At 41.4% G+C, this 25326-nt stretch overlaps 1 protein-coding gene across 1 annotated transcript in view; it reads right to left on the bottom strand.

The window, feature by feature from the left end:
• Positions 1-21865, bottom strand: part of ak5 (adenylate kinase 5) — a 112366-nt gene extending 90501 nt beyond the window's left edge. The window contains exons 1-4 of the mRNA XM_061731054.1: positions 21492-21865; positions 20095-20281; positions 18546-18713; positions 14918-15090 (exon numbers count right to left, since the gene is read on the bottom strand). Of these exons, the coding sequence (XP_061587038.1) occupies positions 14918-15090; positions 18546-18713; positions 20095-20281; positions 21492-21551 (588 nt within the window). The 5' untranslated portion in view covers positions 21552-21865. The remainder of the gene's footprint in view (positions 1-14917; positions 15091-18545; positions 18714-20094; positions 20282-21491) is intronic.
• Positions 21866-25326: the final 3461 nt, after the last annotated feature.

The raw sequence follows: 25326 nt of genomic DNA, 5'->3' as shown, positions 1-25326 counted from the left end.
CAAATTCAAAACAAATGCTGCTTTGCGCAACTTTTCGCTCACCTTCTTGTAAATCTCGCTATCCCCGTACTTTCTACCGTCTACAAATGCCAAAATGTTCATATCCTTCATCACATTTATGAAGTGATTAGTCTCCTCCTTACTCCAAAAGTGTGGCGTAGTCTTGCGTTTCGCCGTGTTTATAAGAACTTCCTGGACTCAAAAGACCAGGATTCCTTGCGAACAGAGCATGCGCAGAAAACAAATTCATGTTCCGTTTGATCGGGATATTCTGTTTGGCGTTTATATGCCCGAATATTCGGGTTTTAAAAACCGGAATATGAGCAAATTCGGGTTATTCAAAGGGGTTATTGGTGTTTACATGGCCGTGCAAATTAGGGTTATTGCCAATATTCGGGTTTTAAAAGGGATATTGAGTGCATGTAAACGCAGTCATTGAATGCTGCTAACAGTATTGGGTTCAGTTCCTTTTTAAACACTTTGTACCACTCAACTGGGAAGCCATCGCTTCCCGGCGTTCTGTTTGATCTTAATCTATTGATAGCATCCTCAAGTTCCCTTAATGTCATATATGAATTTATATCCTCATTTTGTTTTTCTCCTATTGTCGGTAGATCTAATGTATTTAGAAAACTTCTTATCATCTCCTCGTCCGCTGAGGCCGGTTGTGAATATAATTTTTTGTAATAATCTTCAAATATTCTATCGATTTTTTTCTGGTTCATATTCAAAAGTATTGGTAACAGGGTCTCTGATTTTATGAATTGTATTCATGAGTTGTTGCTTCCTTATTCGTCTAGCTAATAATTTTGTTGCTTTAGGGCCTGATTCGTAATACGTTTGTTTGGTGAATCTGATTTTCTTTTCTACTTTGTTTCCTAGAATCTCATTTATTTTGGTCCTCACTTCTTTTATTTGTTGAAGTTTGTCTGGGTCGTTCAGGTTTTTATGTTGCTGCTCTAGATTTTTAAGCTCTTTAATCTTGGTCTGATACAATTCTTGTCTAGCTTTCTTCAGATATGCTGCTTTGGATATTAGTTTTCCCCTCATAACTGCCTTCATACCATCCAAAAGAGTCGTAAAATCTACTTCTCCATTATCATTCATTTCCCTATATGAATTTATTTCTGTTTTAATCTCCTCGACAATCCCTGGATCATTTAGTATGACGACGTTCATTCTCCATACTGTATTCCTTTTTCTACTGTTCAGACTTAGTGTCAGGTGAAGGATAGAGTGGTCCGATAAGTCCGCTATTCCAATTTTACATTCCTCTATTCTAAATCTATCAACTGTATTCATAAAGAAATAATCAATCCTTGTGTGTACCAAGTGAGGGGCCGAGTAATGGGTGAAATCCCTCTCAAGAGGGTGTAATTCCCTCCAGACATCCATAATTCCGAGTTCATTCAGAACGGTATTTATATATCTGGTCATTTGAATTTTGCTACTATTTTTTGTACTAGTTGTATCCAAATTCTGGTTCAGCGTACTATTAAAGTCCCCTCCACATACTAAAATTATTTCAGTTTCTTGCACCATGGTCTCAAATAGTTTCCTGAAAAAACCCTTACCACTGTCTGGAGGTGCGTAGACATTAATGAGCGTAACCAGTTGGTTTTCAATTTTCCCCTTGACCACAATATACCTCCCCTCTTTATCTTTTATTTCCTTTAAGGTCTCAAATTTTGTTGTGTTCGGAATCAAAATTATCACTCCCCTTTTATTCCCCCCTTGTATGAGCTATAGAACGCATTTTTGAATCCCATCTTTTAAAATTGTTCATGTTCCTGGTCTGATAAATATGTTTCTTGTAAGTAACTAATCTGTGACTTTTCCTTTTTTAATTTCGCTAAGACCTTCCCTCTTTTCATTGGATTATTCAACCCATTCACATTCAGAGACACCACTTTAAGTTGGTTATGATGCATCTTGTCTTTTCTTTAGGTTTCGCTCTTCATCTCCACTGACACTGAGAACATTAACAACCTGAACAATAACAATAACAATAGCAATAGCACAGTACTTCCAATAATATGGGCTTCCATAACTGTGCCCAAACCCCTGTTGGTAGGGGAGGGGAAGATCCCTCGATGTGGGAGGGGCCCCTCACTAGAGGTAGGGGAGGTCCCCAAAGGGGTCCCCGTCTCCTTCTAGTATTGTCCAACATTTCCTAATCGCCATACCAGTCTAGACAGATATTTATTAGGAGAAGCCTATACCCAGGGGAAAACTGTGGCTTTAAATCCAGAAATAAATCAATATGGCTGAAAGACATCCCCTTTATTTACGGCCTGAAAAAAAACAAACCCAAGATATAACCGCAGGTATACAGTCTTACATTTTCACTCTTCCTGTAGGCAATAAGTATATAAAACGTGTTCACATCTATTCCTCCCGTTTCCCTCAAATACCGTCAGTGTCTCCAGATCTCGGAAACTCGCACAGTTTTCCTCTCACGCGCCCGGTTAATTCTCCATGCGCCCCTGGATCTCCGACACGTTGCCACCGTGATGCCGCCTGTATGCGCTCCGCCAGCGCATGCCCTTCTTCAGCCTCCCTCATCTGGACCTCCATCCCCCGTCTCCTCATCTCCTTTGCTGCTTCGTGTGCGCTGTTATAGAGCCGGGGTCCATCCGTCCAGTGGATCTTGATCTTTGTTAAGTGTCTGGAACCTGATGCCATGACCCTTTAAAATCTTTTTTATTTCCGTGTAGGTTTTGCGTTTCTGCACCACTTCCGCCGCATAATCGTGGTCAAAATAGAGCAGTGTGTTGTTTAATTTAATCCGTTTCTGCCACGCCTTCTTCAATATCATTTCTTTGATATCAAACTGGAGGAAATGAATGATTATGGACCGTGGTGTTTCTCCGGGGCCGGGTCTCCTCACACCCACTCGATGTGCCCTCTGAATCAGCAGGTTGTGTCCTCGGGCAGCGTCAGCTCCCTCCGTATTAGATCCTCCACGAAGCGGGGGACCGAGTCCCCTTCTGCCCCCTCATGTGCCCCGAATATCCGCACGTTGTTCCTCCTGGACCTTCCCTCGAGTTCGGTTACCTTTTCCCGCAGCTGTCTCTGCTCGCGGAGCGTTGTCAGCAGCGCCTCTTTCACCTCCATGTTAAATGTCTCAAGTTCATCGATACGTGTTTGGGCTTTGCTGAGACTTTTCTTCTGTTCCTGTAGTTCGACACTGCCTGAAGTTTGTTGTTTATATCTTCTTTGAATTTTGTGAACTCTTGTGTGAAGCTTGCGTTGAGAGTCATTCTTCATTTCTCCTCGGAGCTCACGTATGCCTTTGGTGATGTCCTCCAAGCATTTGTACAGCTACAGGGTTTTTCTTCCCGGGCCGCGGCCTCACCACCACTCTCCTCGCCTTCGGTATTCACCACGGTATCTTTCTTTTTTTCCTGGATTTTCTGAGTTCTTCGGCTACTCCGTCGAGTTCCCCCTTTCATTCCTCTCTCGGTTTAACTTTGGATCCGTTCTATTGTCATTTGAGGGGTTTTATTTGCCTTCGACTGGTAAGAGTCTCGCTTTACGCCGCCATTCCTCTTCGCCGCTCACCGGAAGTCTCCGGGTTACTCCTTTTCTAACCCCAATATTTGGTCATGTATGTTTTCTGCGCATGTTCTTTTCGCTCTTTTCTGCTCTTTTGAGTCCAGGAAGTTCTTATAAACATGGCGAAACGCAAGACCAGAAGGAGACTAATCACTTCATAAATGTAATGAAAGATATGAACATTTTGGCATTTGTAGACGGTAGAAAGTACCGGGATAGCGAGATTTACAAAAAGGTGAGCGAAAAGTTGCGCGAAGCAGGATTTGTACGAACGCAGACCAGATCAAGCACCGCTGGAAGATGCTGAAAAATGCGAACTAGAGGGCCGAGAAACAAAATGACTTCTACTGGGCTGTTCATTATCGCTGTGCTGCTGGTATTGTTGTTGTTTTGGATTTGGATACAGGAAGAAGAAGCGGAAATGACGGGAATTGCGTCATGACGTTCTCCGTGCGTCGCTGGTTTGATCCAGATATCCCAAATGATTAATTAGCATGTATACAGGGATAACCCTGTTTGCTCTTGCATGGAAACAGATTATTCCGAATGTTTCAGTAACCGGAATATTGACCGTAACCCGGATTTTGACTGCATGTAAACGTAGTCACTGTTGTGCATTAGTTTTACGTCGTAGGAGAGTACAGTGTAAGGCCCCGTTTACACATAGCCGGGTATTTACAAAAATTTCCCCCTCTGCGTTTTGAAAAATATCCTCGTTTACACGAGATCGTTTTCAAAATCTCTTGGTTTACACGAATCCGCATAATTACGCTGTTAACGTCATGCCAGCCAATCAGAATCCTGGAAAAAACATCAACAAATGACACGTGTAACTTCCATTTAAAGCTGATTTATGGTTCCGCGTTACACCAACGCAGAACCTACGGCGTAGGGTACGCGGCGACGCACACGGTACGGCGCGCATCGCCGCGTACCCTACGCCGTAGGCTCTGCTTCGATTTAACGCGGGACCATAATTCAGGCTTTACTTCCAAGACGGAACGAGAGTCTTTCGTTTGGAGTGACAGAGAAGTGGAGTTACTTTTAAGATTTTAGATGACTTTAGAATATAAAACAGGTAAAATACAAGAAAATATTGACGGTGGCAAAACTAATTGTAAACACAGGTCGCACACATGGTGACGTGTCTGTTGCATAATGTGATGTTCTGAAGCCTAAATCTCCGTTTTCCTCTGTTTAGACGCAAACGTGAAAACTGAGTTTTTGAAAATCTCCACTTTGGCCGGAGTTTTCAGAAATGATCGTTTTTGGTGACTTTGAGCTCCGTTTTCGTGTAAACGAACGGCCAAAACGCATGAAAACGCCTCCGTTTTTGCTCCGTGTAAACGGGGCCTAAGACTCTTTAACTCTTTAATCTGTTGAATCTCTTATTCATGAAGATTGTCAGCCTTATTGCCGTCGTTATCTGAAGACCTGGGATGCGTTGTCAGATTTTTAATCTAAAAGCACATCAAATATAACATGGATGAGTTCAGCAGTCCTGAGCAGCATCACGTGGGGTTTCATTTGGTGCCTTTAGTTGTGTAAATGTTGCATAAAATATGTTTTCTTGTTGCTTGTTTATATCTGAGTTGCTGAAGCCAAACCACACATTTTGAAGTTAGAGATGTTATAAGCATTTATGACGAAGGAGAAAATGACCAGCAGGAGGAAGCCGGTGTTTTATTTTGAAAGGAACTTTTGCAGGCCATAAACAGGCATTTAAAAAATTTGGGAGCGGCACTCACTCACTTGTTCTGATGCTCTCAATTTAACTATTTCATACATTGTATCAAAGTACGCCAAATAATTGTTGTATATGTTGGACCCTGGGTAAATAACGTCAGCGCTGACTTCCTTTCTGAGTAAAGAATTACTGAAGTTCAACAAATCACAGGAGCATATTTGGGGTTATAAAATATGCAAGAGGATTACCAAGGCAACTGAAACCTAGATGGTCTGCTAGCAACTGACAGATGCAGATCAACAGGCGATGAGCGTATAACTGTGCACATGACTGGACCATTGTGCAGATACCAGTTTGGAGTCCATAGACATTTTTAACAATGCACCAGCTGGCATAGACAACAGATGAACAGCATGATTCAAGCAGAAAAACGGCACACACACACACACACACACACACACACACACACACACACACACACACACACACACACACACACACACACACACACACGCTCATCTGAATCATACCAACAGATACAAGCCCAAAAACTGTTGGTTCTTGATGAATCACGAAAGATAAACATGCAACTTTAGTTGAGGGGTCATCTCATTAGTGAGGAAAGAAAGGAAAAACTTCTGGAGAAAAGTAAAAAGGAACCAAAACGAAGAGGCCTATCAGTGCAGACGGGGCTTCAGGGATGGGGATGCAGCCTTTATTTTCCAGCGATCTGCAGGACTCATCTGCTGTTGCAGTGGTGGTAGAGTTACGGACCGCTGTTGCTGCCCTTGCAGAAACCACTGACACCAGCAGCTCCACCACAGGCAGGCGTGTCAGTTGGCAACAGGTGCATTCGTAGAGACATGCATGCTGAAAGTGAGCAAACCTAAACACGCAGAGGCAGCCTCCCTGAATCCAATTAGCTGTTTCTTACATCACACAGTAAAAGCCTGGATAAGTCTGTGTCAGATTTACTCCTATTTCTTATATTCTTATTGTCCTTTTTGTTATTATTGAAGTTTGCATAATAAATGTTGACTTTAATGAATCAGATGTAGATTTTTAAATGATTTCAGACGCACAAACTAATAACTTACAGGACTGTCTCAGAAAATTAGAATATTGTGATAAAGTCCTTTATTTTCTGTAATGCAAAAATGTCATACATTCTGGATTCATTACAAATCAACTGAAATATTGCAAGCCTTTTATTATTTTAATATTGCTGATCATGGCTTACAGCTTAAGAAAACTCAAATATCCTATCTCAAAAAATTTGAATATTCTGGGAATCTTAATCTTAAAATGTAAGCCATAATCAGCAATATTAAAATAATAAAAGGCTTGCAATATTTCAGTTGATTTGTAATGAATCCAGAATGTATGACATTTTTGTTTTTTTAATTGCATTACAGAAAATAAAGGACTTTATCACAATATTCTAATTTTCTGAGACAGTCCTGTATGTCAAATATCACCACTTTTCCTCAAAATGACATGCTAACATTACAGAATACATGATTTTATACTATGACGGCAGTGAGATTTTGGCAACGAAGGTGTGCAGAGCGAGTACCAACACAATCTCATCAGTTGTATTCCTAATCGTTGACATATCCAAGACTTTAATCACAACCAATGCTCCATCCTCCTTCTATTTATCATTTATTATTTATTATCTGTAAAACAAGTCTTTTTTGGGGGGCTTGTTTGTAGCAAATGACATATTTCAATTAATTAAACTGGTAAGTAACGGGTTAAATCATGAAAAAGATTTAGTTTTGAGCATATTTGAAGTTGTCTCAGACATTTATGACAAAAAAACTAAAACAAATATTGATGTACTATCATTTAACAGCAGTTTCCCTCTTTGTTTGTGTACATTGTTGCCACCAAAGTGTCTAGAAGGTAGCAAATTTGAAGAGGGCACACGGGTTCAAATCATAGTACTTTCATATACATGTAAAATGAATGAATATTAGAAATAGCTTGAGGTTTATCACATATTGAAAGCCTTTATCACATTTTTCTCTTTGCTACAATGATGCCGTTGAAGCTGGTTTAAATCATGAAAGCCAGCGACAGCATCTACTTCTTATCGAAAGGTAAATTTGCTGAATGTGTCAGAGCTGGTCAGGTCATTTAAACTTGAAGTAAAATGCACCTGGCTGTGGACGTGTTGACTGATTGATTTGTTTTGGTTGATCTCTGGTGACATGTATTGACTATGTGAGCAAAACGATTCTCTACTGTAATGGAAAATGTAATTTATATTTCTGCATCCCATGTGTATTATCCTGCTGCCTCTGAAGGCCAGAACACACTTGTGAAATAGTGATGTGAACTATTTACATTGCTAATTTTATATCTCGTGTCACTGATGAAACTTTCTAAAAAAACTCTGCAAGAAATTCAGGTCAACCAACCTGAATAAATGTCACAACTCACGGGCATCGTCTACAATCTGGTGCAGCGAAAACCAACGACAAAAACACGTTCTAAGCCAAGAAACGCTGTAGCTTGTAGTTGAAAACCGAGGTGTCTCTGCTGGCGTCTAACTGCAGTTAAACTGCAAACTATTCTGACGATTAGCAATCTAAGAATGCAAATAAAACATTACATTTAAAAGAATAATAAAAGCCAGTTTGATGAAGAAATATAATGATAATTCTTAAAGGAGCATGAGGCAGGATTGAGGCAGGATTTGTGAAAAAAATTCGTATACGTTTTAAGTTTTCTAGTAATAATGTCAGATGAAGCGTTCCAAACCAAAAAGAATGAGCCCTCTAGTGTATCTCTCCGTTGCCTTGAACAGGCTGTGTGCTGCAAAATGTGCTGCAATTCCGGACCGGAATTTCCCGCGCTGTCCTGCGGATGTGACGTCACATGACGCTCCATGCGCGTTCTCGGCGGCGCACGAGTAAACATTGGATATGCGTTTGAGTCATGGAGGCAGCTTCAACTTGAATTGGGACTGAAAACAGATGCTGACATGGCTCATTTCCTACTGACCAGGTAAGATAACATTGTAAGTCATATTTAGAGCTTGATTTGAAAATCACATGAGATTACACATGCGCTCCCGTGCTGTTGGCTGCAGGAACCCCGACAGTCGTCCTGGCGCTAATGAGTCTCATTTCTTATTCTTGCCTCATGCTCGTTTAAGTTAGGTGGGTTTTCTTTTTTTTCTCTCTCTCTTTTTAGCACCATTGTCATATTTTTTTTCTTTGAATCAAAAAAGAATACGACTATCTGTGTTTAACGACAGCTATTTGTCTTATTTTATAACTTTGTTGTAGTTCTGGTTTTGTTTTTTTGTTGTTGTTTTTTTAAATTAAGTTTATTGGAAAGTGTTATTACGTAATTTGTCATTTGTTTTTGTTTTTTATTATTATATTAATTGAAATTCAATTATTTAGGAAAAAGGGACAGATAAAATAAGCTTAGTCTTCGTTCTGTTCCCTTTCATTCAAGGAAAGAGATTTGTTGTCATTATATTGAACTGTTTCGTTTTTCTTTTAATGAATTAAATAAAAAGTAAAATAAAAAAATCTAAATTGATAAATAAATAATAAAGCTTTCCACCTGAAATGCCATGAGTGAATCACATACTGAAATTGAAATTCAGAAACGGCTGTAATTTAATCAACAACAACTAAGAATGAGTCTAATGCTGGAATCATTTCTATTTGGGACTATCGACTATCTCTATGATGACTGGAATTTCTGCATTATTGTTTCTCTATACAAGTTGTAACTAAAGACTTGTTGAAGTATATCTGGACAGCCATCCGTGTCATCATCCATGAAACCCTCTGCAGCACGCCCACCGTATGTCAATCAAAGTTAGCCACGGCTACCAGCTTCTTCGGGAGCTGTGGAGCCGTCTGTGGAAGGTTACGATCCAATATCCTGTTTTTGTGGCGAGATTAGAAACATCTACTGCATTCAGACGACGCTGGGATAGTTTAAATCTCCGATTGTTTCCCAAGCCTTGTAGCGTGACGATGAAGATAGAGAGGAAATGATGCTGGATAGCCATCGGCTGAGCTCGCAGATAGATCCCCCCTCAGAGCTGTCGTGGATGTGAAATCTAACAATAGAGACCAAAACGGACTGTAGATATGTTCATTTCTGCTGTAAAGTTGGACATTTTAACCTGGGATTGAAAGGAAACTTTTAGAGCCGGCCACCAGTGATCAGCTGGAGAACTTATTTTAGTTCTGCACAGACTTTAATCATCAATGCTTGATGGCGCCGGCCGAGGACCGCGGTCCAGCAAGGTATTTCGCTCGGCACAGCCGGCAGCACCACTCAGCCGGCACCAGATCCTTCCCCATCATCTTCAAAAGGAGAGTAATTCCGCTCTCTTATTTCTTAACTCGCAGCTCAGACGCCGGACACTTTGCAGCAAATGTCTGAATTGAGTCTAAAATGGCTCTGGTTTCTGGTGAAGCCCTCTAAAGAGATGCTTCACAGTCTAGGAGCATCAAAGAAAAAGTGCTTTGGGTTTTTGATTTCAGAGCCGGCTGTCAAACGTCCAAAAGCATCTCCTGAGAAGACTGTTGGGATTTCTGAAGGGACACGTCAGTCACGTGACCAGGCAGGGAGACGAGCAGCATCTGGCCGTTTTTTGACACCAAAGACGTCCCTGATGACGGTAATAAACACTTGCAGAAACTGAACAGGTTGTCTAAAGAGTCACTTTTGACTACTAGTTGCAGCGAAACCTTCGACTCACGCTAAACACAGAAATGAATGACGTGATAATCACGTTCCTCTGCAATTGTTCTTCGACTTTTCTCAGACAAAGGATCAAGGTTACAGCAGCTGCTATGTTATTTACATGAAGGATAAAAGGGGAGAAGATGTATATCAAACTCAACAGCCTCCTGAAGACCAGCCGTTAATCAGTAATATGCACCTGAACCCGATCTTTGTACCAACTTCCCTCTCTGTGGTCCTGCTGTTGAGTCATTAGCTTTGTTTTCCCTGATCAAATGTGATCCGCTTGCTGCTCGGCTGACTCTGCTCACTTGTATCGGGACTGAAACGCTGCGAGGGACAAGTGACGACGTCTCGCATGCAAGGAAACGATGATAAATGATGAAGGACTGAAGTAGTCACTGAATATAATTCATGAGGGGACTGGAGCCGAGCACAGGACGGGGTTCGTGCTGCAGCCTTGAGGCGATGAATCAGTGTCTGTGGACAGTAAACACCCTCCCCTCTCAGGTGTTCATCAAAACATGGATACAAGCACTTTTATGTTTTGTATACAAAACAAACTTGTGTGTTTTACCCCTGAATTAGGCCTGTGTTGAAAAAATTGATTTTCCGATTCTAAATCGATTCTCATATTAATTCCTAAAAATCGATTTGCATGTCTAAAGATTGTATTTTCTTTATAATTACATTACAACTTTTGGTATTTTTTTGTTTATGCCCAAAAAACGACGTTTTGTTGAACACAAGAATAACTTGTGCCATGTTTTTGCCTTTAAATATGTTTAAAGGTATGAAAACATTAAAGTTTTCAGTTATAATTGCATAAATTGTCTTTATTTCATTACTTTATATACTGTCTTGGGGTTACATTTGCATAAAATGCAAAAAATAATAATAAAAAGACAGAAAATGGAAAAAATAAAAACGGAATGTGGGAAAAAATAAAACCGATTTCATACGTCGTCTGTTTGCTGCCCTGGATCTGTTTGATAATTCTGCCCCCAAGATGTTTCTGAAAGTAGTTCTATCAGCATTCTGGGAGGAGATTGGTCCTTACAGCATCATTAGCTGCCAATACTTGCTGTTGAATCTCAATATAATACTTGTATTAATACGTTGCATAACTACACAGTCATATAATTCATGCAACAGCTCAAAACAGTTTTAATAACACTAATCCAAATCGATATCGGATCGAATCAAATAGGATCGAATCAAATCTTGATAATCGATTCTGAATCTTAAGAATCAGAATTGAATCGATTCTTGACATTTGAATCGATCCCCAGACCTAGGGTTGCCACCCGTCCCTTGAAATACGGAATTGTTACGTAATTGGGAATTAAAAGTTGCGTTCCATATTGAACCAATACAGACACATATTATGCTCTTATTTATTAATGTCATAATATACAGATGAAGGTTGGAAAATTTGAATATATTGCAAAACTTTATTCGTAGTAAATTCAACTTAAGGTGAAACAAATGTATTATTTCCCACTACATTCAAAGTGAGATATTTCAAGCCTTTATTTGTTATAATTGTGATGATTATGGCTCACAGTTTATGAAAAACCCAAATAAAAAATAAAAAAAAATTAGAATATTTTATGAAATCAATAAACAATTCAATCATCAAAATTATAACAAATAAAGGTTTAACATATATTGCTTTGCATGTAATGAGACTATGTAATATATTAGTTTCACCTTTTCAGTTGAATTATTGAAATAAATTAACTTTTACACTATATACACCATATTTTAGCATACTTTTACACAAACATAGGAGGCTATTTCAGTTGCTTGTATGGTTGGCTGTCTGTACAATCATGCAAGTTCAATGCTATTAAAGCACTTTAAACTTGAAATCAAAGCATTTTGTTTTTTTCGCATAAAATATATATATTTCTTATGCAGTTTAGAAGTTTTGGGGATGTCCCTTTTTTTGGCGCCTGCGCTGCTGAAATTGGGGCGTCTCTTATTTCTATTTCTGAAAGGTGGCAACCCTACCCAGACCTGCCCTGAATCTCTCCCCACAACCACAGATACCACACATTACCTGCGTGTAAAACTACGTAATAAAGCCAAAAGAAGCTTACAAAGACTTTTCTTTAAATGTGACCGTATCGTGATGAGATTAAAAAGGACAGAGCACTCTGCTGACTTTTCATCTTTTACCCTTAATAGACTTAAAATCATGTCTTTTTGTCTTCTGGGGCAGTCTCCTCAATCACGTGATCGGCTGTTAGCATTTACGGCCGTGAGTCGGAGCGCTGGTGTCAGTCTGCAGGGAGGCAGGAGTCACATGGGCATCTATGTGTCAACACCTGACGGAGGAAGGCTGCGTGATGTCATCCATGGTACATGAGAAGGTCCAAACCGTGGCTTGTTCCCCTCAAATGTCAGATGCTGGGAAAGTGGTTATTTATTTATCTCTTTTTGCGCTCTATTAGGGCTGGGCGATATATCGAGATTTTAATATATATCGATATATTTTCAAACGCGATATGGAGACAATATCGTTTATATCGATTTACAAAAAAATATATATATATATATATATTTTTTTTTTATGATTTTGATATAGCTTATTTTGTGACAAATTGACTTGAATGTTTTATTTGAGATTTGCACAAATATTTTGTTATTTGCACAACTGTCAACCTCAGTGGAAAAGTCTACCTGTTTCTGTCTACATTGTATTAATTGCACAGTGTATTTTAATTTAATTGTTATGCAGGAAAGGATATTTGTTTTATTTTATTCAAGAAGCATTTTTATTCTATACAGTATATGCAGGCAGTTTATTTTTATTTAATTTGTTTTATACATTTTGATATTGTGCAGACCTCTGTTAATAAAGGAACCTGTGTGACATTTGGCACGAGGCATTGTATTAAAACTGACTGTTTTTTAAGGGTTTGCCTCAGAATAAAATGAAGCTAACAGAGATGCTATGCTATAATGCTTTGGGGGAAACCCCAATTATGGCACAGAAAAAATATCGATATATATCGAGTATCGCCATTTAGCTAGAAAATATCGAGATATGACTTTTGGTCCATATCGCCCAGCCCTACGCTCTATAAATGAAATTAACCTACAACCTAATTCTCGTTTAACTTGCATGCAGCCTCAGCAAAACAAACCAAAACAACTCTTTGAGAGGATAATACAAAGTTTGGGCATAGAAGCCACATTTAAACCAGGTACATCAGCTACTTGCTCCGTTTTGAACCCTTTAAGACCCTGAAAGAACACATTTAAATGGTCGTTGAATCTTACTGTGTAATTTGATGTAAAGTGTGTCTTTCATTCTGGCCATGAAGCTGTGAAACATCGAATGTGAACACTGGAAACCGGCTCTTCAACAAACTTGTTATTCAGTATATAATAATTTCACCTCTCTTTCTTTTTTTTAACAACTTCTTATTATTCATGACGTTCTGTTTAAGTGTGAGACTTATTAACACTACCTCTAATTTCCATTGATTTAAACGCTGCATGTTGACGGATAGATCAGTGTGACTTGAATGAAATCCAGAATGGCGATGGTTTTGGTGAAGATGCGGCGAGCTGTGAACACGGTCCCGTCTGCCAACATGTGAATCTCCCCGTCAACCTCTCAAATGACACTAACTACATTTCACTGAATGCATGCAGTAAGATTGTCCTACGTCATATGGAATTTGGCTTCATTGGATAATGATGTTATGGTTTTGATAGTTCCTGTTTTATTTTGAAGCCTGTGTCTTTGTTTTCGAATTACGTCTTGACTTTCCTGTTTCCCATCTGCCCTGATCGTCTGCACCTGTGTCTCGTTAACCCTTCTGTATATCTGGTCTGGTCGTGTCTTTCCCTTCTCCCTGCTGGTCCGTACTGTTTCCTCCCTCTGCGTTTTCCAAGTCAGGTTTTTGTAGTTTTTGATTTTTGTCTAATGCCCCGTTTACACGTTGCAAAAACTGTGGTGTTTTCATGCGTTTTGGCCGTTCGTTTACACGAAAACGAAGCTCAAAGTAATCAAAAACGATCATTCCTGAAAAATCCAGCCAAAGTGGAGATTTACAAAAACTCAGTCTTCACGTTTGCTTGTAAACAGAGGGAAACAGACATTTAGGCTTCAGAACGTCACATTATGCGACAGAAACGTCACCAGCGTCATGTGTGCGACCTGTGTTTACAATTTGTTTGGCGGCTGTAGTTACTCGTGTCATTTGTTGATGTTTTTTCCCAGGATTCCGATTGGCTAACACGACTTTATGCTTCTCGTTACACTGCCCCCTGTAGGTTTGGCTGCTCATAGCACCTTAACAGCGTATTTATGCGGGTTCGTGTAAATGATGGAATTTTTCAAAACGTAGAGGGGGAAATATCTGTTTTTGTAAATACCCGGCTATGTGTAAACGTTCTGTTTTTTGTATCCTGCTCAGCAGCGTTTTGGTTTTGTTTAAGTTAAATAAATAAAATTTTTTGGAACTCCGGCCTCCTGCTCTCCTACATCTGGGTCCGACACCAACCCCATTTCCCAACAAATGATGTGCACGCGTGGAGTTTGAGAACTTGAGGAAACCGTCACAAACTCTGGATGGAGCTGATATTGATCCTCGGGGTAAAAATCCTCATGAAATCGATGAATTAATTAACAGTGAGGTACAAAGCCTGCCAAGGTGGAGACGGTTCATGCTGGGCACGTGCTGATGTGTATTCTGTATGCTGTGTTGGAGAGGGTGGAGCGTGCACGGCCACCCAGGGGTCTGTGCTGATGTTCTTCACACGTGGAGCCGTATCTCATAAAGATTTCATGTTAATTAGGCAGACAAGCATCTTTCTGTCCAGCATGCTTGCATGCTTGCTTTGATAATGACCCGGCCGAGACTGGACATGCCAGGCGTCACCCCCCGACCCCTCTTTGCCTCGTTCCCATCTCTTTTTCGCGGCTACCTGTGGTGCCAGCTCTCCGTTGGTGATGATTTTGGCGATCAGGCTCCACTTCCTGTTGCTGGTGGCGTTGTGGATCATCTTCTTCCTCAGCAGCTCGCCCACGGACATGTACTGGAAGCCGTAGCGCTCGGCGATCTTCAGGCTCTGTGTTCCCTTGCCACTGCCGGGGCCACCTGAGCAGGGAGGGAGAGTGGTTGATGTTTCTGGGAGAATCTTTCACTGTGCGGGTGAGCGTCAGGCGCAATGTGTATGGGTGTGTGTGTGGATCTGCTGGTGTTTGCACATTAGTGAGAGGATGTTTGTTTTGTTTTTTTGTTTTTTTTTGAGAGGGACCATGTGCAATTAAAAACATAAATGTAGACATTTGATGCATTGCACCAGAGCTAGCCTTAGGCTAATTTCCAAAGTGAATTTCCCCATTGAGGGAGAAATAAAGGACAATCTTATCTTATTTGCATCTGCAGTCCCTTGGTACAAATAAATGTTTTTTCTCCCATTAGGGGAGTTTTTACCTGCCATTGTTTGTTATGTTTATGTAATACTTGCTCGGGGATCATGTTCTGGGTCTCTGGAAAGCGCCTAGAGACAACTTCTGTTGTAATAGAGGCTATATAAATAAAATTGAATTGAATTGAATAAATACAGCACAGATAAAAAACATCAAACATTATTCAAGGATATGTCACATATGATGTAGCAATAGATCACACATGCAGTGCCCCTCACACACACACACACACACACACACACACACACACACACACACACACACACACACACACACACACACACACACACACACACACACACACACACACACACACCATGATTAGAGGGTATGGCAGCATGCACAGCATACAGCACTACACCCACACACATACACACCTTCTCACCCCATGGGGAGGTAAAAGTGACTGAAGGAAAAAGTAATGTTGTTCACTAGCAAGTTAGTGGGTGCATTGTTGTGAGAGTTTTAAATGTTTTTTTTATATTAGCTTTAAAGGCACCAAGCAAGTCACAGGTCTTTATGTTGTCTGGGATTGTGTTCCATTGTGTGACAGCTTTAACAGAGAAGGCTGCCTGTCCAAATGCTGAATAGCGAAAGGGTACAGTGTAGGGGCGCGGGGGGCGGGCAGGTATGTGTGAACCTCCTACACTTGATAATGAATTATCTCTTTTCACTGCATCGTAAAAGAAAAACCGGAGGGATATTATGTTTGAACGTTATGCAATGGCTGTGAAAAAGCGTTATTAAAGAATAAAATGATCACAGACTGATCAAATACGCAAACGAGCACGTAAAGATGTTCAAGGCGTCAGCTCTGGCAGCAGGCTGTCTGCATGCCTGTAAAGTCTGACAGCCGCGATGCTACTTCGCTGTGTGAAAACTGGGTTTCCGTCGTTACCATGGAAATATTAACTGCTCCAAAATTTATCCCAGTTGAAAGCCAGGTGAAGGGGGGGGGGGGGCAGAACAAGCTGTGTTGTCAGTAATCCATGCCTTCACTGCGTTAGTGTCAGGAAAGAGTTTTTTTAGGGGTGAGGACAGAAGCCATGATTGACATATTTGAAATTTTTTGATTAGATTTGCAAGATTCCCGTACTGAGAGCCAGGTTTCAGACCCATAACTAAAACAAATGTCTGTAGAAGGTAAAACGAGTCCTTAAGTGTTGCTCGAAAGTGTGGAAAGTATCCTTCAGGTGTTCAGTGTCAAAAGCAAAGAACCTGTCAAACCATCGAATCCTATGGGAGCCTCCTCTAATCTGTCAGAAGCCCTGAAATATTCCTGCTACGCCGCCATTTCAAATAAGAATAAAGACCTGTCTCTCTCTCTCCAGAGGCTGTTGGAAAGCCTGTGCAGCCTTCTTTGTTTGAAACATAACACCTTTTGTTGGACTAATATTAAGCTCAGGGGGGCCTGGTTGGTGAGAAAGCCCACCGACGAGGACAGAAACGTAGAGAAAAAGCGCTCTGTGTGTTCTGCGAGGTTATCCATGTGCCTGCTACCTTCCAGTGTTCAAACTCCTTCACTTCCACGACCTCACAACTATTTAACATCAATTGCAGCAGCATATTATCCACCTACAACTGTTTAATGAGCTTGCTAACGATGAAAAGGATGCTTCTGCGAGTGGATTAAGCCACTTTACACCATCTAAGAGATAAGTAACTCGACGTGGGAAACGTAGAGAAGCACGTAACTGGATTAATGGATTATTCCTTCTAAGTGCAAAAAAGTGGTGGGTAAATTGTGTGGCCATCAAATAAAGTGTGGCCAGCTGTTTCCCTCATTTGTGACATCATGCTCTTTTGACTGAATGTTTGGTCCATAATGGCAAAAAAAACCTGCATTGTCTAACTAAATATGCATAAAATCTCAAACGTGTCTGAGCGTCTGAACGTCTGAACGTTAAGTCTTTTCAATCCTGAAAAGTAAAGTGTTCTTGGTGGCTCATGTGTGGCGATTAGGCTCTAAACGCGGCTCCTCTGACCTTCTGATCACACCTACAACCCAACCATATCTGCCTGCACAACAAGATAAGCGCCTTGAACTGCTCTGCCCCGCCCACCAGCGCGGGGACTGAAACCAGCAAGATAAACTGCTTCATAATTGTGGATGTGCAGATTTTGGAAAATAAATTCAGCTGCCTTGTAAGTGATTTGGAAATAAAACAGAAAGGCCTCATTCCCGCCGTTATCGCTAGTATTGATTTCACCCCTGTCAGATCTAATAAAACCCTTTTCTCATGTTGTATATTAGAAACGTTGCTGCAGATGGAGGCAATAGAACAATTACAATGATGAATGAAAGTGCTTTTCAGTATTTTGTGATGCTTGTTCCGGCCTCCTCCCTGCATCCTCCCGTCCTGAATGCACGCGTATTTGTTTGTCCGTCTCTGCAAACCTGACATACGAAACCTTTGCCGTGACCCTCCACTGAGACAGCTGATGCCATCCTGCTTTCTCCTTTAAACTGGGGCACAATGTGCCGTCAAACAACACATAAAAAGTGACTTTGTGGACAAATACCTGTCATCCACACCACCAATGGTGTGAAAATCACACCAAAAGCAATAAATGCTTTAAAAAGAGTCAATTTCAAGGCTTCCGAGAGACTATTTTAGGCTATGATTTTTTGTTTTTCTGCTTGTTTTTGATCTCTAATAAACTATTTTAAAGAGTTTGCAAAAGTATTTCATTTGAACCAAACTACTGTCATTATTGTGCAACTTTCACACTTAATTTGGAAGATTAAAGAAATGGATTTGACAGATGAAAGCAGGCACGTAGAGGAAATCAGATTAGGCGAGGCTGAGTGTCGAACACAGTGAGGGACATGTAGCTCGATCTGCAGCGCTGATACAAACAGAGAGAGGCGGGGATAAGTTTAAAACACCAGGAACAACACACACACTCACACATCCACACATGCAAGCTCACGCTCCCCTTCTACTTGTCGTAGATAGATAGCAGGAGAACGATGTGGGTGAGGCTCACAGCCCGAGTCAGATTACTGTGTGTTTGGCTGCATTATTATTACGACTCAAAGACATTCATAAAAGCCAGTCAAAGCTCTCGTCTCGCAGTCAAGCCACGTGTAGTTGAGGTGCGGTGCTCGTCCTTTACCAATGATGAGGATGACTTTGGGTCTCGGCCTGCACGGATCAAACACCTCGTACTCCTCTATGAGCTCCGCCGTCTCCGACAGGTCCGAGTCGCTCTCGATGGAGAACTGGCTGATGGGCGGCAGGCGGTCGTACCTTCTGTAGGGAAAACTGGGGCTGTCGGGCAGCACTGTCACACACACAGACATGCAGAGATTTACAGGGTTAGGCACCGGCGGAAAAAGTCAGATTATTGATGCATGACTGTTCGTTCAGATTCTGTGCAACACGTGTGTGTTATCAGTCCCAGGTGTCAAGTCTCGATTACAGAACCTTTTGCAGAGCAAAACCCAAGAAATCATTGCTGCAAGCTACTTGAGAGGAAAGGAAGGCAGCCGTAATTCACAAGCAGACGGTACCATCACGCAGTTACAGCAGTAACAGTAGGCCGACCTGAAGATAATGTGTGTGAGTATAAACTTATCAAAATGTTTCCTCAGCCCTCAGTTCCCAGTAGTCAAAGAATGTCAATAGTTGAGTTTTTAGGCATTTTTGCCACAATATCACACAAAGGAGAAGATAAAAGAGGAATTCTAGGAACAAAACACCCAGTGATAACAAAAAAAACCCCAAACAAACAAACAAAAGAACCTCACTCCTACATAGACGATTATATTTTATCTTTCAAAGCAGCCAGTGTCACTGGCACCGTGCTTTGCATGCATTACAAACAAATATGAATATCTGGAGTGAAAATGAAGCCAGGGGATAAAAAAAAATGAAAAATGCATTCGTCCGCAGCTGGCATAGTTAAAGATTATTGTCCTTTTTTGAATCCTGATGACGTTTTTCATCTGCAGGACTTTTTGCATCAGTTAGACTTCCTTGGAATAGCAAATGGGATCAGGAACTGATGGATGAATGAAAGAATGAAAAGACTTTTGGTCAATAATTAACTGTGGACTGTGTCTTCGTGTTTTTGAACTGCAAATATTTAACCGTAAGAAATGTCAAAAGTGTAATCAGTTGTTTGTTGGATCTGTTCTGCCTCACTTTTGGCACATAGTTCCTCAAACAACCAGAAAAAAAGAGAAAAAGCACAAAACAAAACATCATTTTTTTCTCATTATGGTTTAAACGTCCCCTCCTGTTTTTAAACAATGTTTCTACAACCGGCCTCCTGAAGGTACAGTGCAAATGTCAACCCTGTTTCCTGTCCAAACACTGGGCTGGTTGGTCGTGGTGGCGTGGAGGAGGGATGTGACGTCTGTGGCAACAAGCTCTTTTATTTCTTTTTAGAAATAACAACAAAAGATATATGCTGGCAGCTTTTTTCTGCGTGCCAGAAATGTATTGACGAGGAACAATGCCAAGGTTTGGGACAGGATGGGTTTGAGACTTGCAACTTGTTTCTGAAGCAGTGGCGTCAGTCTTTAACGTCTTTATTTGCAAGAGTTTGAAATGTAATGTGGATAGATTTATATTAATTAAGGACAAACAGCAGCAAGACGACTCTTTCTTGCTTTCTGCAGATAAACAAATCTTCTGACTGTGTTTTGCTGCATCCTCACCAGTCCTGAAGAGAGACCTGCGTGTCTGGCCTCCATTGAGGGGAGGGAGCGGCTTCTTCTCCTGACCCACGAAGGTGTCCCACCGCACCTTGTCCGGCCCCCCCAGCTCCCGGGCTTTGCTCAGGCAGCCTTCCAGGTACTCGATGGGGTCATCGGGCCGGTAGTACATCAGACCTGTCAGCAGGCTCTGCAGGAAACAGAGGAGGAGGCCGTGAGGAGGGGATGCTGGCTCGGGGAGCGCTGCATCTTTACTGGGATGTGTTGTTGTGTGACGGCGCAGTGGAGCTCGGCAGAAAAGCCCTAACGAGAGGAAGTTCTGAAGTGCGGAGCTGCCGCCTTCCTTTGGCTCCACCACTGCAACAACACATCCAATGTTTTCAGAGAGCCATGAAATTGTTCTCTGGCCTGCCAACTCAGCTCAGCGCCCTGATGACCCCGTTTGTCAGTGCAGAGGAGACAAACCCGCGGCTGGGATGGATGTAAGAGACCCCAGGCTAAAACACAAGTCGTGTTTGTCTGACATTTTCTACCTCCGTCATAAATGTTTCAAAACAGAACCCTCCTGTGGGAGTTCCTCCGTCATCTCCACCCTCATCAGCATCCACTCCCTCCTGCAGCCCCACAAAAACAGGCAAACTTTCCAGAACATGTTGATGTAAGTATTTGGTTAAGTTAATAATGACACGCCCATTTTGAGCCACAATTATGATGATGATGTAACACTTCACTCCTCAATGTAATTTGAATTGACTGTACATAAAGGGCATTGATTACTTCATACATTGGCTGCAATCCACCAGGGAGCGAGAATAATTAAGATACGTATCTAATTGGCATTTTAGGCATAGGCTATTATATTTCATTATCATTCCGCTCTGCTGTGCATCTACCTGTGTTGGTTGGACATGAGGGGATCTTTGCTTTCTTATATACAGAATACAACAATATCAACAGGGAATTTTGAGCTCTTTAAGTCTTTAAAGCAGGTTCACGTCTATATGCTGCTAGAATAAAACTTATTGGCTTAAGATCCTTTTATTTTCTACAATTGTCCATGAAATGCTCCATAAAATGTGACTTTTAATGTTCCTTTCAGTCTGTTTATTATTCCAGATCTCAGCTCAATTTAGCGTGGCAAATGAATTAAGAGTTTACTTTGCAGGATTATGAATCAGCAGTGTTTTCCTTGTTTTTGCTTGTTTGTTTGTTTGTTTTTAGATCCTTGCTTCATTAAGGAATGAGCTTTTTGGCGCTCGGTTTTTGGCGTTCATCCAAAGATTACGCAAAGAAGAAGAACCCCAGTCGTGCATATGGCAATGCATCGAACAGAAAATGTGCCAAATGAATCCCCAGTCAACGCGCTGCCGTGTCAGCCCCGCGGAGCGCACATCTCTCACCTCAAACAGTTGTGGTATCTCCCGCCGCGCCAGATACTCCTTGGCATCGTTGGTATTCATCTCCGGAAGGATTTCCAAATCACAACTTGTCCGAAGCTGGGTTTCCCCCCCTGGTTTCCCCCCCTCGGTGGTCTCCGCGCCGTCAGCTGATCTTTGGTGAAAGCGCGACTCCAGTCCGGTTTCCTCTCAGCGCATTTCTCATCCGCGGACTTTTCAACTGGATTCCTGCAGGCGACTCCTGCGCCTCCTCCTCCTCCTGCTGCTCGGTGCTGCGGGTGCGAGGCTCGTCCGTCTTCCCTCCTACAGCGTGTTGCTGCCAGTCCGCACCCCCGTGTGTGCGCGCATCCGCCTGCGTCTCCGCTGAGGTGACAGGGCTGTGCCAAAAAACGCACGCACCGCCTGGCGTTTGAACGCAGCTCTGAGACTTAATGGTGTTAGTGGAATCAATTCAGTATTTAAAATAACTAACATATTTAAGCTTCATGATTCAATTCAATTCAATTTTATTTATATAGCATCTAATACAACAAATGTTGTCTTTTGGCGCTTTCCAGAGACCCAGAACATGACCCCCGAGCAATTATTACATAAACAATGGCAGGTAAAAACTCCCCTAGTGGGAGAAAAGTCTTAAGCCAAACAGTGGCAAGGAAAAACTCCCCTTTAGGAGGGAAGAAACCTTGATCAGGACCAGGCTCATAAGGGGGGACCTTCCTGCCGGAGGCCAGACTGGGGGGTCGGGGACGTCAACAGCACACAGCAGACATCCACGCAGGCAGGTGGAAGCAGCAGCGGGATGACCAGAGGGGGGGACCACAGGCAGGTGGAAGCAGCAGCGGGATGACCAGAGGGGGGGACCACAGGCAGGTGGAAGCAGCAGTGTGATGACCAGAGGGGGGGACCGCAGGCAGGTGGAAGCAGCAGCGGGATGACCAGAGGGGGGGGACCGCAGGCAGGTGGAAGCAGCAGCGGGATGACCAGAGGGGGGGACCGCAGGCAGGTGGAAGCAGCAGCGGGATGACCAGAGGGGGGGGACCGCAGGCAGGTGGAAGCAGCAGCGGGATGACCAGAGGGGGGGACCACAGGCAGGTGGAAGCAGCAGCGGGATGACCAGAGGGGGGGACCGCAGGCCAGCACGCAGCTCCTAAAGCTCCGGCCTGCAAACATACACAAAAGAGAAAAAAAAGGGGGCCAGGACAAGAAACTACAAGTATGATGAAACAAAAATTATGGCTATGAGATACTTATAATAAATAAAAAATGGAAAAGGAGAAGAGAAGAAGGGTGAGAGGCACCGCCCAGTGGATCATGTCGGTGCCCCCCTGCAGCACAGGCCTATAGCAGCATATCTACCACGAAGCTATGTTTGAGACTAACTATTATAGTCTTGTTCTATAGCTGCATCTATGACTACTGACTCTAACACACTAGAGTTGGTTCCACCTTTAGTTTTGTCAAAATCAGTTTTCTTCTTCATCTCTTTCCTTTGATACAACACGTCTCAACACAAGTCCCACTGGTTTGTTACTCCTTTTTTGGAGGTCCCTTGTTCTACAATCACTCCAACATAACCAAAGCAGGGCATCCTCACTGGTCACTGGTCACTCTGGCTCTTTCCAAACCAGAAATAAGGCCACCTGATTTGTTGATTCCCTATAGGAGTTATTCTTATAGACCTTTAATCCTCTTAACAACTGGACACTTCGCTTTAAAGTCTCCCCTAGTTATATCACACATTAACAGACATTCATTCCATCTGATTTCTTATTTATACATTTATTTATTTCATCACCAAGAATCCACCACTGCTAAAACTTAAACAGCCTGACAGTGAAATGGTCATTTAAGGATTGAAATTTCGAGATTTTTTTAAATTTAAACAGCTGAGAACAACTTTCCTGGAGGTTTCTTCTTGTCCTTTTGTGACATGATGTACTCCACAGAGGATATTGCTGTTAAATGCTGTATTTTGTGCAGGTAAGGTGACAGATGCAGCAGGTGAGCAGAGGTGAGCAGGATTAATGTGGCGTGTATTCCTGTAAAGGCACCCTGCTGTGTGTCAAAACCGATTCTGAAGGCGCTCTCCGAGCTGAACCTCTCCATACTGTGCTGTAAAGTTACAATAGGAGGAAAGACAGTTCTCACTGCTTTACATTATGACTAGACCCTCAGATGCAGTACTTAGAAATACTTCAGCAGTAACATAATGAACATTTCAATATCTATAGCCTTGGTACGCCACTTCTCATTACAGAGCCTCTTAGCAATTTGCTGGAAAGGGCATTTGTATACAAAGCTGCCAGCGTCACATCTCGTTACCTGCCATATGTGGTTAATGGTGATTAGTTGAATTAAACATGCAGTTAGCTGTGAACTGCAGTCACTTAAGTGTTATAATCAAACTCTGTCGCAGGCTGCAAAAGGAACCCATTTAAGAAATAAACTAGCAAATATTAAAAAACATATTCACACAACAAATGTTTCAGAGAACAAGAAGGACTCCGATAGTAATAAAAAAAACATTTTTGTATTAATGAGATGCTGGCGACGTGACTGAAAACTTGAAATAAATGCAGAAAATATGACAACAAGACTCTGGAAACGTGTTTTTACAATAACAGTCACTGACATTAATCCTTGTCTTGTTTCTTTTGATTTTGGCTTTTAAATTGATTTGTTTTACCTGTGGAGGAATTCAGCATCTGCCTGTGCAACGATAAGCTTCCCATAAACAAGCTGTATCATCTGATAACCAGACGGAGTCAATTCCAGAGGCTCGGCAAACATGGCATGATCCGTTGAAATTAAATAGATTGACACTCAATCTGCTTTGTGTAGTATAGTTTTCCATATTTTCTGCAGTCGTGCCTGCACACACACACAAATGCTAACACACACGCACGCACGCACGCACGCACGCACGCACACACACACACACACACACACACACACACACACACACACACACCTGATATTAAAGGCGACAGTTCATGGTAATCCATGCATTTAACCGACAGATACATTAAATTAGATATGATTAAATTCTGCATAAAACACTGTTGTTTGTATAATGTTTTCCATTTCATTGAAACAAACATATCTTTTTCCTTTTATAGACAGGCAGGATATAAATATGCAGCACATTTTTTATTCATTATTACACCTATGTGTTGAATACTTATTCTGTTCAAGGGCTCTTGCATTATCTTAGCACTTAAAAGGACACCAATCTCAAGATTGTAACTTTTAAAGTTTTCATTCTACACTTATTCTAAAGTCTCCAATTGTATATGATATTTACAGACGCGTAGAGCTGCCACCTCAGTGAAAGAAAAACAGTCTATATCACTATATAACGTGAACATTTATAGTATAATAAACAATATATTTGTCATGTTTGAACAATATGATATCAGGTTATTATAATATACATGTAGTATCTATCAAGTCATAACGACAACTTTTATCACGTTATTACAATGTCAATATCATTTTGTAAGAGCATTTTTTTTTGTTGTAACATGATAAATATGTATATTGTAATAATGTCATGATTTATTATCCAAACATGAAAGATATACTGTAATAACGTGATTAGATACTGTACAAATGTGAAAAAATTAATTGTTAGAACATTTACATTTCACATTATAACGTGACGGCTTTAATTATCTTTTAAAGATGTTTTTTGAAGCAGTGAATAAGCTATCAAATTTTCGCTCACGTGGTCTCGGAGAGGAAAAAAAAGGTGGGGATCTTTTTTATTTCTGTCACCAACCCTTAACGTTTATTTTGAAAATAATGATTTATTTTATTTTGAAACTACAGGAAACGC

The sequence above is a fragment of the Cololabis saira genome, chromosome 10, assembly GCF_033807715.1.
Source record: "Cololabis saira isolate AMF1-May2022 chromosome 10, fColSai1.1, whole genome shotgun sequence".
In the NCBI taxonomy this organism is placed as follows: Eukaryota; Metazoa; Chordata; class Actinopteri; order Beloniformes; family Belonidae; genus Cololabis; species Cololabis saira.
The sequence above is the reverse complement of the archived record's forward strand: the minus strand, read 5'-3'. Positions and strand labels throughout refer to the sequence as shown.